The sequence below is a fragment of the Sesamum indicum genome, linkage group LG8 (genome assembly GCF_000512975.1).
Source record: "Sesamum indicum cultivar Zhongzhi No. 13 linkage group LG8, S_indicum_v1.0, whole genome shotgun sequence".
NCBI lineage: Eukaryota > Viridiplantae > Streptophyta > Magnoliopsida > Lamiales > Pedaliaceae > Sesamum > Sesamum indicum.
This window is the reverse complement of record NC_026152.1, coordinates 3,039,952-3,053,635: the sequence shown is the minus strand read 5'-3', so window position 1 is coordinate 3,053,635 and position 13,684 is coordinate 3,039,952. Positions and strand designations below refer to the sequence as shown.

The 13,684-nt window shown below is 39.8% G+C and overlaps 3 protein-coding genes across 3 annotated transcripts in view; 1 reads left to right on the top strand and 2 right to left on the bottom strand.

Moving 5' to 3' along the window:
• LOC105167518 (AUGMIN subunit 5) overlaps positions 1–4,527 on the top strand; it is a 10,313-nt gene extending 5,786 nt beyond the window's left edge. Inside the window, exons 7-11 of the mRNA XM_011087285.2 lie at positions 1–106; positions 1,318–1,477; positions 2,813–3,008; positions 3,468–3,600; positions 3,816–4,527. The exon at positions 1–106 is cut by the window's left edge and continues 27 nt beyond it. Coding sequence (XP_011085587.1) covers positions 1–106; positions 1,318–1,477; positions 2,813–3,008; positions 3,468–3,600; positions 3,816–3,935 — 715 coding nt within the window. The 3' untranslated portion in view covers positions 3,936–4,527. The remainder of the gene's footprint in view (positions 107–1,317; positions 1,478–2,812; positions 3,009–3,467; positions 3,601–3,815) is intronic.
• Positions 7,081–8,364, bottom strand: LOC105167597. Its single transcript, XM_011087369.1, has one exon. The coding sequence runs from the start codon at positions 8,362–8,364 to the stop codon at positions 7,081–7,083; it is 1,284 nt and encodes a 427-aa protein (XP_011085671.1).
• Positions 10,313–11,444, bottom strand: LOC105167596 (cytosolic sulfotransferase 5-like). The gene has a single exon (XM_011087368.2). The coding sequence runs from the start codon at positions 11,436–11,438 to the stop codon at positions 10,407–10,409; it is 1,032 nt and encodes a 343-aa protein (XP_011085670.2). The 5' UTR covers positions 11,439–11,444; the 3' UTR covers positions 10,313–10,406.

Here is a 13,684-nt window from a genome sequence, read left to right as displayed (position 1 = left end):
TGTTGTGGACTTATCAAACAATGCACAAGATCTCATTGATCAGGAAGTTTCAGCTTTCTATCGAACTCCAGATAATAGCCTTTACATGCTTCCATCAACCCCTCAGGTTTGTGCCACTATAAGAAAACATATTTCCTGCTATATTGGTTGTCTCAAGGTCGCATTCTTGTAATTTAGATATTCTGTCTGATGTGAGTAGTAAACTTGTTGCTTTTTTTGGTTTGACTTTTTTGACGCTTGCTTTCTCCATTTTAACTGCACACAATGGCCTTGACTTTCAAGTTATGTTGTTTCTCTTTCTACTAAAACTTGACCACAGGGACATGGAAGAGGTCTTACTCAGTCAGATCTCCATTAACTAGAGTTCAGAAATCCCTTCCAAAAACTTACCCTACTTCTTATCTTATAGATCTCGGATTTGGGCGAGGAACTTGAATTTCTTGTCGTACGTTCTGAAAGTCGAACCATATATTTCCGAATTGTACACTTGGGTCTTGATACTTCGGTTTGTCATAGATTGATAATGTGTTTTTTCAAAATCCTTTAGCATCAAATCAGTACCGTGGTATGTGTCATGCTTAGGGTGGATAGGTGCATATATTATACCTTGATAATAAGTTATTCTTTCAACAGCAATAAGCATCGTTCCCGACCAAAATAGTTAAGACTTGTTGGCTTTGTCAATAATGTCAGAAATTAGAATGAGCAAGTGGATGTGAGATTCTAATTGAGTTGGTGCTTGTACAAGAGATCATCCAAGGCTAATATGTGTTTATTACAATGTCAATGTGCTGGATGATCTTGAGGAAAATAAATTGAATTTTGCGTCTATACTGATCTAGTTTCTTACACATATTCTAACACCACGCTTAAATTTGAAGCTGGCACTGGTTGCTCTGATGATTCTTTCTAAATGGACATTCTTTGACACAAGGCTCTTGTCTTGAGCGTGGTAAATCTAATTTTGACTTTTCTTATTTTCAGCAAGACACCTGGAGATTCGATGAGCTCCATGTGTTATTTAATAATAGTAACCAACTAAACCACAAATGGAGTTTGCTTTGATACTTCAATATGTGCTATTAACACGCGCTTAGATTGGGGCTTACTGGACTTTTTTATCTCACAAGTAGTTTTTTACTCGAGCCATGTCATCTTTCTTTAAATCTTTATGTTAGCGCCTTTTTGGTTTCTGTTCATTGATCTCTCATGCTAAAATGAATACAAGTACCTGATCAGAGTGCAGCAGGAGTCTGGTTCACACATAAACTTGTTGCACTATCCACTTCTCTTATGCGTCATCTTTCTTTTGTTCAGGCACTCCTGGAGTCAATGGGTGCAAATGGATCCACAGGACCCGAAGCAGTCGCTACTGCTGAGAGGAATGCGGCAATGCTGACAGCTAGAGCTGGGGCAAGAGATCCTTCTGCAGTTCCTTCTATATGTCGCATCTCTGCTGCCCTACAGTATCCCGCTGGTGAGCTTTTCTATTTCTGGAGTTCCTCTGGAAATTTTCTTGATAGCATGTTTACATGAATCATTTTCCTGTGGCATTTTCTCCAACTATCTCTGCCTAATGAATCAGCTGCATCCTCTATAACTTGTTCACATGCTTCTCCATCACCATTCTTCGACTCTCTCAGTGAAAGCTCATCACAATTCCTCAGTGCCTCCATGCATGCTTTATACTTTGATAAATTGAACGACTGGATTGCTGAAGAACAAGCGAAACTAGATGCACCAACAAGTGCTTGATTAATACTCTGAGCTCTTGGTTGATACAACATCATTATTATACTTGGGGCTGGATATATAATTCAGCTATTTATCTGGACCAGTGAATATTCTCAAGAGTTGGTGGGTCTAGTCCAAAAAATTCTTTAAGGAACAAAGTCTGGGAGGAAAATTTTTTCATTTAGATCTAACCTGAAATACTAGTAATGAATTCCTCCCCGCGAACCATGAACTTTCTCTTGTGTTAAATCAGTTGAGCAGATTTCTGTTCATCATCTTGAGAATCATAAACAGAGTAAACTTGTTTAAGAATGCTATGTTTTTTTGTTTTTGCTTTTTCTTTTTGTCCTGGTAAAGCCGCTTGTTCCTAGATCCTAGTATTTTTGTTATCACATGCTAGGTAGCCATCCTTTTTTATGAATGTTGATTTCACCCGGCATCTTGAACAGGTGAAAGTGATCCATAGTAATGCACCCACTCACACATGCTCCCAATGGGTTTTGAACCCAACATCTCCACAATGAAATGTTGAGCCCCAAACCATTTTGGTGTCCTTTAAGGGACCTCTTATCCAGTATTAGACGAAAGGAGTTCACTCACAATTAATAACTGGCAACTGAGTATAACCTCGTTTGCATATTTTTGAAAGCCATGTCTAAGGGGATTTCCTTTTGTCCTTACTGCCATTGTTGATGTCATGCATGATGTGGACAATAGAGATATTAAGAGGTTATTACTGCTACGTACCACCTCGTCTTACGTTTCGAAATGCAGGAACATAAAGCTTGATTAATTTCAAAGTCCATTCCTTTCATGGTAATAATAGTCATGAAGTTCATAAGATACTTGCAATCAAAAGGTTCTTTGATTTTTACTAAAATGATTTGCCGTTAGTCCATTAGGCGTTATCATATTTTTTTTTGTGTTATTCCATTAGGTGTTATTCTACAATCTTCTTGAGCATATTTGAAATGGATTCAGATTGCTTAGTGTGAGATGTTTTTTTTGGATGCAAGATTCCCAACTGATATATATACCTGACCCTGTTATGCATTTGAACTAATTCAACGCAAGGCAGGTTTAGATGGTTTGGATGCCGGTTTAGCATCAGTCCTAGAGTCCATGGAGTTCTGTTTAAAGCTACGTGGTTCTGAGGCTTGTGTATTGGAAGACTTGGCGAAGGCAATTAATTTGGTTCATATACGAAGGGATCTTGTTGAGAGTGGTCATGCTTTGCTAAATCATGCTCATCGTGCACAGCAAGAGTATGATAGGTACACCAAATCATTTTCTTTTTCTGTTGTAATTTTGCATTCCTACTTTTGAGATTTCCAATACTTTATACAAAACTATCTCAATCATATTATAGACATCTATCTGGGACACAAAAGTTTCCGGTTTGGAAAAACTGAAGCCTAATATCTTATACAAAACCTCTGAATCTCCTTTTTGATGTGTAATTATATTATAGACATGTACCTGGGGCGCAAAAGTTTAGGGTCTGAAAACACTGAACCTGATAGTTGGGGCCTAGTTTAGACATTATTTGCCTTTTACAATGTTTTCCTTTTAAGCATGATATGGTTCTTCTCATGTGCTGAGTAAGTACCTACATTGTGTTTCCTTGAGGAAGCATGAGATGAGGAATCATGATACTCTGATTTTTTTGTTTCTATGATTAAGATGGCTTTATATTGGTTCCATTATTATTCTGTCAACTCTCTGTTTTGCAGGACAACAAATTACTGTCTGAATGTAGCAGCTGAACAACAGAAGACTGTTACAGAAAAATGGTTACCTGAACTAAGCAATGCAGTTCTAAATGCACAAAAATGTCTGGAAGACTGCAAATATGTTGGAGGTTTGGTGAGTACTCTGCAGGACTTCAAATAATATTCTTCTTGTACATATGCAAATAGTTTACAACTTAACGGTTCCATGTTAATGTTCCATAGATTTTCTAACTTCAGCATGCTGTCGATTTAAACATCTGGATTTTATGCCTTGTTGCTAATTCATAGTGTTCTCGCTGAAGATTTTCCAACCCTTGGGAAACTTTTCTGATTGGTGTTTTTCTGTAGCTTGATGAATGGTGGGAACAACCAGCCTCTACTGTCGTTGATTGGGTTGCCGTTGATGGAGAAAATGTTGCTGCGTGGCAAAATCATGTGAAACAGCTTCTGGCATTTTATGATAAATAAATGGTACACTGAACAAATGTTTGGCAGTAAAAGGTAGCTTCTGGGAGGTTTTTGTATTGCCCAAATGTGTGCTTGCCAATTTCTTGTATTGGACCGAATCAAATTCGAAGCTAGGTTGTAAAACTTGGTGGTGTTGATCCCAGTCAAGTTGGAATCCTGGTTAAAGCTATTGCTAGTTTTGGGCTAACTGAAAGGGGGTATGCTTATATTGCTGTCAGTTTCGTCTGTGAGACCTGCAAATACCATGGACCACCATATTGCAAATTTTATGGAGGGAGAAATGCATATGGAGCATGTAGAGCTGTGCTGTTTGTACTAGTTTCCATGTAATCATGCTGATTAGCTTTACATCTCTTTCTTGTATAGATGGTTCCTCCCAGCTCGGTATCTGGAAGGATCTCTGCTATGCCCCTTCCCCCAGTTAATTGTTTGAGGCTTGATCTGGTGTCTAGTTTTAGATGTGCGTATTATCATCCTATTCTTCGGTACCATAGTTTGTCGCGGTATGTGAAAATGATAATTTTCCACATCATCGATGAGGCGGAAGTAATTGTAATAATTATGGGTATTTCATATGCATATATTACATGGTTGCATGGGTCTCTAGTTTGCTTAAGGGAAATATATAGCAGGTCCTAAACCTGTTTGTGAAGCAGGGACTGTTCCAACCATTTTTGAGGACTTGGATTTATTTCTCAACAACCCCCCAATTATCATTCGTAGATGTGATGTCTATAGTCTGTCCCTACATCAGTCTATTGTCCTTGTCAGTATGAGGCAAGCAAAGCATAGGATGCCACGGTTGTGGTTGTAGGCGATAATGATTCTCCTTGTCTTTTTTTTTTTTGGACAACCCCCCAATTATCATTCGTAGATGTGATGTCTATAGTCTGTCCCTACATTAGTCTATTGTCCTTGTCAGTATGAGGCAAGCAAAGCATAGGATGCCCACGGTTGTGGTTGTAGGCGATAATGATTCTCCTTGTCTTTTTTTTTTTTTTTTTTTTTTGGGGGAAATCGAAATTTTTTTTTTTTTTTTTTTTTTTTTTTGGGTGAAATGTAAGTTTCATTCATCAAAAAATATTTATAATGTACTTCGGGCATATCCGGAGAGATACAAAGCCCACGCTAAAGATTAAGACACAATCAAATCGTGTAGGAAAAGTGTCCAAAGGACCCTATACAATGTAACATTGACTAAACTAATAAGCCCCTTGGGACAAGGCGTTGAGCCTTCAAAGATGACTTCATTGCGATGCCTCCAAAGTGTGTAGACCGTGTATGCCAAAGCGAGGTGACGCGTTTTGTTCTGCACGGAGGAACCTGTTTTCTCTTTCTTAAGCCATTTGACCGCACTTTGAAGGGTTGACATAGTCCGGTTAATACTAAGTCAGTGTCGAATGCATGACCAAACCAAGTTGCTGAACGGGCACTCAAAAAAAAGGTGCTTGGCCGATTCCTTGGTTTTGATGCATAGTGAGCACAAATCCTCCTCTTGGAGGAACCCAAATCTGTCCCTTGTAGCTAGTCTACCGCGCAAGCCAAGCCACAAGATAAATGAGTACTTCAGTGGGATAAAAGCCTTCCATATAGCTGCTTTCCAAGGCTTCCTCGCAAGTTTCGGCCTGAAGTACTCATAAGCTATCGACGTTTGGAGACCCTTTGGGGTAGACCATTTCGTCATCTGTTTGATCGCTGCCTCCGGAGACCCAAAACCAGTGACCACCCTGTTGCGGATTTTGGCAAGCCGTTGAAGGAGTGGAGAGTCCCCCTTATTCGGTTGCCAGTCCCAGATTGATGCACCTCTAAGGTAGATACCGTTGACCCACTGCACCCACAACGTGTCTGCCTTGCGGTGGATGTTCTATAATACACGGCCAAGGAGAGCCACGTTCCAAGACTGTATGTGCCGAATACCGAGTCCACCTTCTTCCTTGGGGTGGCAGATTTCCTCCCAAGCGATCGGTGCCCTCCTAGAGTTCCATAGAAAATTCCTGCAAAATCGGTGGATATTCTAGATGACCGCCGTTGGAAGTGGGAGAACTTGGAGCCAAAAGCACTCCACTCCCTGAATAACTGAACGGATAAGTTCCAGTTGGCCTGCATAAGATAAGGATTTGTCCGTCCACTTCGAAATGCAGTTGGCAATTTGATCCATAAGCGGTGAGTAGTTGGTGGCCGAAAGCCGCTGTGCCGCTAGTGGAATGCCAAGGTATCTGACCGACATCTCATCTCTCACAAATTCCGTCCGAGAGAGAATCCCGTCAAACTCCTCATTTTGATTGCCTGCTGTGAATATACTTGATTTAGAGGTATTGACGGTGAGGCCGGATGCGTCCCTAAACTCTTGGAGGCATTCCATCAAGATGTGGATAGATGGGAGGTCGCCACAGGAGAAGAGCATGAGGTCGTCGGCAAAGAGGAGATGTGTGATTTTCAACTTCTCGCACTTGGGGTGAAAGTTGAAGTCCGAAGTAGATGTTTTCCTCTTGACCAGTCGGGAGAAATATTCCATGCTAAGAAGGAAGAGGGCCGGCCATCGTGCCTCCTTGTCTTAGGCCTTTCTTCCCCCGAAAAAACTCATGAAGGGAGCCGTTCAAAGCCACTGAAAAAGATGAATTGCAAACGCATTCCATAATCCAAGATATAAAGTGGGGAAAACCATACCCGTGAAGAACTCGGGCGAGAAATGTCCATGAAACCGAGTCAAACGCCTTGCGTAGGTCGACATTAATAATACATCGAGGTGAAATCCATTTCCTCGAGTTCCTTGAGTATTGTCGCACCATTTCTTGGGCCAAGAAAATATTATTCGTGATATGGCGACCTCCTACAAACGCAGCTTGGCATCGGTCAATCAAGTGCTCCAAAGCGGGCGCGAGCCGGTCCGAGATGATTTTCGTGATTGCCTTGTAGATGACATTGCAGCACGAAATCGGCAGGTAGTCAACATAGGTGGAATGATCTGATTTCGTCACAAGCTAGTGTGGTTGAGCTGCCGTAGCATCCGCCCACTCCTAAAAAAATCCAAGACGGCCCTGCAAACTTGATCACCCACAATGTCCCATACTTTCTTGAAAAAAGCACGAGGAATATCCGTCTGGGCCGGGAGCTTTGTTGTCGCTAATATGGAATATGGCATCTTTTACCTCCAACGGCGTGACTGCCAGGCAAAGCTCCCGGTATGCTCAGGGGAGAGTATGAGGCCCCATTCAAACACACCATTATCGACAGGGAGGGTGTGAGCCTCGGTGCCCAAGAGTGATTTGTAGTAATCAACGAACTCTTGGGCAATATCCTCAGCAGCAGTGATAACAGTCCCGTCTGCCCTAGGGACTGCCCCGATGGAATTCCTTGTGACATTCCTCTTCATAATGTCATGGAAGAACTTGGTGTTGCGGTCCCTCTCTTTAAGAAAGTGAATTTTGGCTTTCTGGTAGAAGAAGTGCCGTTCGGCCTCGGCAAGAAAAACGGCCTTCCTTCTAAGATCTCCCAAAGAGTCTCGTAGCGCCACATCTCCCAGATTGGATTCAAGTTGACTCTGGGCATCTTGTAGAGCTTGCTCAGCCTCTTTGGCCCTGGTGGAGATGTGGCTGTAGTGCTGCTGGTTGAATGCCTTGAGTGCGCCTTTAAGTGCTTTTAGTCTCCTACAAAGGCTGAATTGAGGCGTTCCCTCCACGCTCAAGTTCCATCTTGCTTCCACAGTAGCTAAGAAATTCGGATGATCTGCCCACATATTGAAAAAGCGAAATGGTTTTGGCTTAGTGGGTGCATGATCAAAAATAGAAACAATACCCGGAGAATGGTCGGAGAGGCATCCCGGTGGATTGAAATGGGCGCTGCAATACAAACCGGCCTGAAGCCATTCGTTGTTGTATAAGACCCGATCAAGCTTGCACCATACGGGGTTGCTTTCATTGTTGGAATACCATGTGTAGTAGCAGCCCGTAGTGGGAACGTCGAGTAATCCAAGCGCTACACAGTAGTTCACAAAACCTTTAAGCTCATACAAAGTCGGGGCCACTCCAAGCTGCTTCTCCTTGGGAGATTTCACACAGTTGAAATCGCCCATAATAAGCCATGGCATGCTCGGTGCTAGTCCCAAATCAGAAAGTTTCTCCCATATGCTCCTTCTATTGACAACAAAATAAAGACCATATGTAAACGAGATATAGAATGAGAGTTGAGGGGACTTATTCGTGGCACGGCAGTGAATCACTTGGGGCCATATATCCACCGGTTGTAGGTCAATAACTGCCGGGTCCCAAATCACAAGGATGCGTTCGCCGGCGATGGTGTCAAAGTTGTTGGTTGCATCATCCCGGAAATGAGCGGCTAAGAATCTTCGGGATTGATGATTGTGCAAGCTTTGTCTCCAAAATGCCCAAGAGGCAAAGCCGGTTATTTTTAATGAGGTGGGCAACCACATTGTGTTTGAGAGGCCGGTTAAAGCCCCTCACGTTCCAAAATTCAATCTTCATGGGGATAGAAGGGGGGACTCCCCTCCGGTCTGCTTTCTCGGTTTGCTGCCGGTCGTTGCAATCTCATCAGTTTTTGTCCCCGGCATTGCATGTTGCGTGGCCGTCGGGGAATCAGTTGATGAGCCCTCTGAATATGCCGGAGAAACCACCTCCTTATCCTTAGGCTGTGGTGTCTTCATGGTTAGCCGACCCTGTTCCACCTTGCCGGTCGGTGGAGAGATCGGTTGCTGCACCTCCACTGTCGGCTTAGCTGTGGTAACTGTAGCTTTCCCCTTGTTCCTCCTCAGCACGACCGTTCATTCAGTAGGCTTTTTCTTTGCTGCCTCTGTCGGCTTAACGGGTGCAGCAACAGGGGTGGCAGCGGCAGGGACGGCTGCAGGGGGAACGACCGGTAGGCCTTGGCATGTCTCTTTCAAGTGCCCAAATCTGTTGCAGGCTGTGCAGAATTTGGGGGTGAATTCATACCACCGTCTGCTTTCGGGTAATGCCATTTGGCATAACAAACTCCACTTCGTCGATGAGCTTCTTTGATGCATCGACCTCAACCAGAATACGGGCATATGAAACCCATTTCATCTTCATAGTCAAAGAGTCCATGGCAATGAGAGTGCCAAGGGCATTAGGATGCCAACATTCGAGGGGCAGCGGAAGTGTGGCCCATACCGGCGTGAGACTGATGTCGTCCTCCTTGAACTCGAAGCATGCCGACATATGCTTCAAAAGTAGCGGCCGTCCGTAAACGTAGTATGGACCACCGGCCAAAATATGTTGGTTGTCCTCCTCCCGTGCAAAACGGAAAATCAACCAGCCACTCTCGTGTTGCTGGAAGCTAGCTCCCCATGAATGGGACAGTGCGCGGATTGCCTTGAGTCCGAAAAATTTGCTGGCAACATAGCCGACGAGGCAGAACCCCAATTTGCTTCGAACGTCTAGTAGGTCGTCGGAACCCAAAGTGAGGGGACCATCTACTGCGAATTTGTTGAGCTTGTTTTCAGCAGTAAGTTTACGGTTCGCGCTGAAAAAACCCGCGAAAGAGACTGATTTCTTCTCAACGTTTTCGGTCACCGACAATTTTTCCTCCGATCAGTTGTCGGTTGCTTTTGCTGCAACATCCTTTGTGATATGGGAGGGAGTGGCCTCCATGTCAAATAGCGTATTGTCATTTTCTGGTGCTTGGGGTTTCAATTAGAAGCCAAGTCGTAGGATATCTCTAATTATGCTTTAGCAGTCTAAAGAGGTGTTAGCGATTGGTTCAGTTTTTTTGTCAAGTTGTAAAAAGGGTTGTGAGTCGAGTAGTTGAAATTATCGTGTTTGGAAAAATAGTTTAATATTTATAGAATTATATTTAAAAATTGTATAAATTGGTAGGTTGTGTATGACTTATATTTTAAATCAAGTTAATTTAAAGGGTTATATACTTAAACTCCATTAAAAAATGTGAAATTATATTTTTTCTAAATTTTGTTTTGAAATTACACTTCAATAAAATTTTTCTTTTACACTTGATATTTTTTCATTAGAATTTGGACAAGAAAATACTAAAACTCACAAAAAAAGTTACATAAATATTTAATTTTGTTCCTTATTTATATGCATATATATATGTGGAGTAATGTTAGCATCATTTCAAAAAAAAAATTTATAAATAAAAAATTATTACATAAGAATATAAATTGTGGGGTAAAATTAAAAAATTATGCAATTTCTTTGCTAATGTTAGAATTTTTTTATCTAAATCTTAATAAAAAGGGATTAGATGTAAAAAATAAATTTTTGAAAGGAATATAAGTGTAATTTTAAAATTTTTTTGAAGAAGGAATAGTTTTGGATTTTTAAAGGAGGTTTAAGTGTTGCTTTATTCTAATTTAAAAGTAAAAGCTGTAAATAACAAAAATATTTTTTCAACTTTAAGTCACTTATTTCAACATAGCACAAACATAAACCCTTAATAAAATTAAGGGAGAAGAAAAGTGATCATCAACTGACTTAATCAAATCCCATACATAAAACCACAACCATGAAACTTTTCCTCAGTAACACTATCTATTCTTGCAATCATCTTCTCTTCAAGGTAGTTCTTGTAGTCACCAATTTCACCTTTCCTGAAGAAGGAACTGTATGGCAATGGAAACACACTTGACGTCTCCTCTGATTTATTCACTTCTACACTGCTCAGAGTCTCGAAGCTGCACATTTTCACAATTTCATCAATCTTCTCCTCTCCCTTCTCACTTTGATCAAATGGGCACCCCAAGAATTCACCCAATTTTCTGACATGATTCTTGGATTTTTCCTTCAGATCCTCGTAAGTAAGAAAATACACCTTTTCAGGCCTGTTCAGGCTTTCTTGTCTGTAAGCCAAGACATGGTCATAGTAGGGCCCGAATGGGACAACCCCTCGGCAGAACTGATCAACAGCAGCCCCCACCTCCCATGGATCCTTCTCAACATCACTGGATTTCTGTAAAAAATGCCACAGAGAGACGAGGGTGTCCTTTGGATTTCTTGTCACGTAGACAACCTTACAGTCGGAGGAATTCAGGATATCACCAAGAATCTGGTACGGTATGTGGGTCGCCAAGATTCTTGCTTCTTGGGGATCTTTAACAGCCAGAAATTCCGGGTTTTTATAGCCACCATCTAATTCTGTTCCTTTGTCAACATAGAGATTTGTTTCTAGAGATGGGACAAGTTCTTGTGGGTGGTTTAGGGCTAAAGGGTGGTTTTGATGTTGTGGAGAGGGATGGAGGATGGAGTGGAGGATAGCTTTGAGCCATGTTGTGCCTGTTTTGGGGAAAGAAGCTAGAATTACATCTCCGGTGAGTGGTTTAAGGGTTTCAACAACTCTCTTGGTGGTTTCAAGGTATGTTTTTGTGAACCAGAAGCCCTGAAATTTGAAGAGGAATTGATGCCCACACCACTTTTCTCTTTGGGGAGATGAGGTGATTTCATTGTCGTCCAACTCTGAGTCTGAGGCTTTCATATGAGAATTTTGAACAAACCATCCTCTCATGTTGGACATATATATAGAACAAAATATTACTCAATTTTATTTGTGTAAAATGATTCACTTGGGAAAAATACAATTTTAATTTTGTAATAAAAGTGATTTTCATAAATTAATTTATAATTTTAAATTTTTTATAAATTTAGTCATTTTCCAATTATTTTGGGAGAAATTTTGCATGTGACTTTCATATGTTCAATTAAATTGTACTTTTTAGTTTTGTAATGTAAGGTTGACATATTCAGTCCTGTATAATTAATTAAATTACAAAAATAAAATTATTGTTTAGTTCATGGGGGAATTTATTAAAAAAATAAAAAAAAATAATAAAATAGAGTGAAAATGAAAGGATTAGAAAAGTAAGTGGCACCGCGTTGCCACAATTTTTTATTTTAAAAAGAAAAAATTCCTTATGTCACCGCGGTCACAAACCACGGTGACATTGTTTTTAAAAAAAAAAAAAAAATTTATGTGTCACCGCGGTGACAAATTTTTTTTTTAAAAAAAATTATTTTATTTTACGACGAATAGTTATCAACTTCTCGTTAAAATTTCGATACTATTATGGCGAGTTGCTAACCATCAAATATACCGTTCGACTCCTATTGATGAGACGAACATTTCCCCACAAACAATTTCAAGTTTTATCAATCGTAAATAATGAATTTTTAGCACGAACACCGCACCTTTCGGCCATCGATTCGCCGCCACCGGAGCGACCCACGATCACGAACAACCACCACTGGACTCGCCTCAACCTAACGGTTCTAATGAGACCAACCTAGTTCAATTTTATTAAATATTTGTTAAGATATGAAAATTTGAAGTTTTTCTGCCGAAAATTCGCGTTAATCTGTTTGCTGCCACTTCTCCACCGTGAGGACGAATCACAGATTAAGACCATAGCTGTTCGAATCCTGTCGTCCAAACGATTCCAACAAGACCAATTTTGCTCAATTTCATTAAGTATTTGTTTGTTCAATTTTTTAAATAGTTATAATTTTATTAAATTTTATTTAATTAATTAATAATACTATTTATAATTAATTAAATAATTAATAATACTATTTAATTAATTAATAACACTATTTATAATTAATTAAATAATTAATAATACTATTTATAATTAATTAATAATACTATTTATAATTAAATAAATAAAATTTAATAAAATTATAACTATTTAAAAAATTGAACAAACAAATACTTAATGAAATTGAGCAAGATTGGTCTTGTTGGAATCGTCTGGACGACAGGATTCGAACAGCTATGGTCTTAATATGTGATTCGTCCTCACGGTGGAGAAGTGGCAGCAAACAGATTCAGCGCGAATTTTCGGCGGAAAAACTTCAAATTTTCATATCTTAACAAATATTTAATAAAATTGAACTAGGTTGGTCTTGTTAGAACCGTTAGGTCGAGGCGAGTCCAGTGGTGGTTGTTCGTGATCGTGGAATGCTTCGGTGGCGGCGAATCGACGGCCGAAAGGTGCGGTGTTCGTGCTAAAAATTCATTATTTACGATTGATAAAACTTAAAATTGTTTGTGGGGAAATGTTCGTCTCATTAATGAGAGTCGAACGGTATATTTGATGGTTGACAACTCGCCATAATAGTGTCGAAATTTTAACGAGAAGTTGACAGCAATTCATCGTAAAATAAAATAATTTTTTTTTAAAAAAAAAAATTTGTCACCGTGGTGACACATTAAAAAATGTTTTTTTTTTAAAAAACAATATCACACAAACCGCGGTGACATAAGGAATTTTTTTTTTTAAAATAAAAAATTATGGCACCGCGGTGCCACTCACTTTTCTAACCCTTTCATTTTTACTCTATTTTATTAACTTTTTTTTTTTTTGTATTTTTTTTAATAAATTCCCCTTAGTTCATGTGCAAGCCATACGTAGTTTCCAGACCAAATTAATCGAAAAGAAAAGATTAAATTAATAAAATAGCACAAAAGATGGTACCCTAAATTATAGGACAAAAGTTGCAAATTTCTTGATTTATACACTTGGATGCATAATGCTCTTTTATTTTATGGATAAACGTAAAACGCCAGGAGTCTTAATGAATATAAGTAAATCATAAATTGAAGTTTTTGATAATAGTATTTATTAGCAGGATAGGACATCATGAAACGTGGACTTTAAAGAACATGGGGTGTGAGGATATATCAAATTACATGCATTTTGGAAATTTGGACCAGACTCCATACGTACGTACCTATACATTTTATTACCGTCATGTTTCGTGCTA

Excerpts from the sequence above, each read along its gene's own strand:
- LOC105167597 (XM_011087369.1), bottom strand. The coding sequence starts at position 8,364 with ATGTGGTTGCCCACCTCATTAAAAATAACCGGCTTTGCCTCTTGGGCA.
- LOC105167596 (XM_011087368.2), bottom strand. The coding sequence starts at position 11,438 with ATGTCCAACATGAGAGGATGGTTTGTTCAAAATTCTCATATGAAAGCC.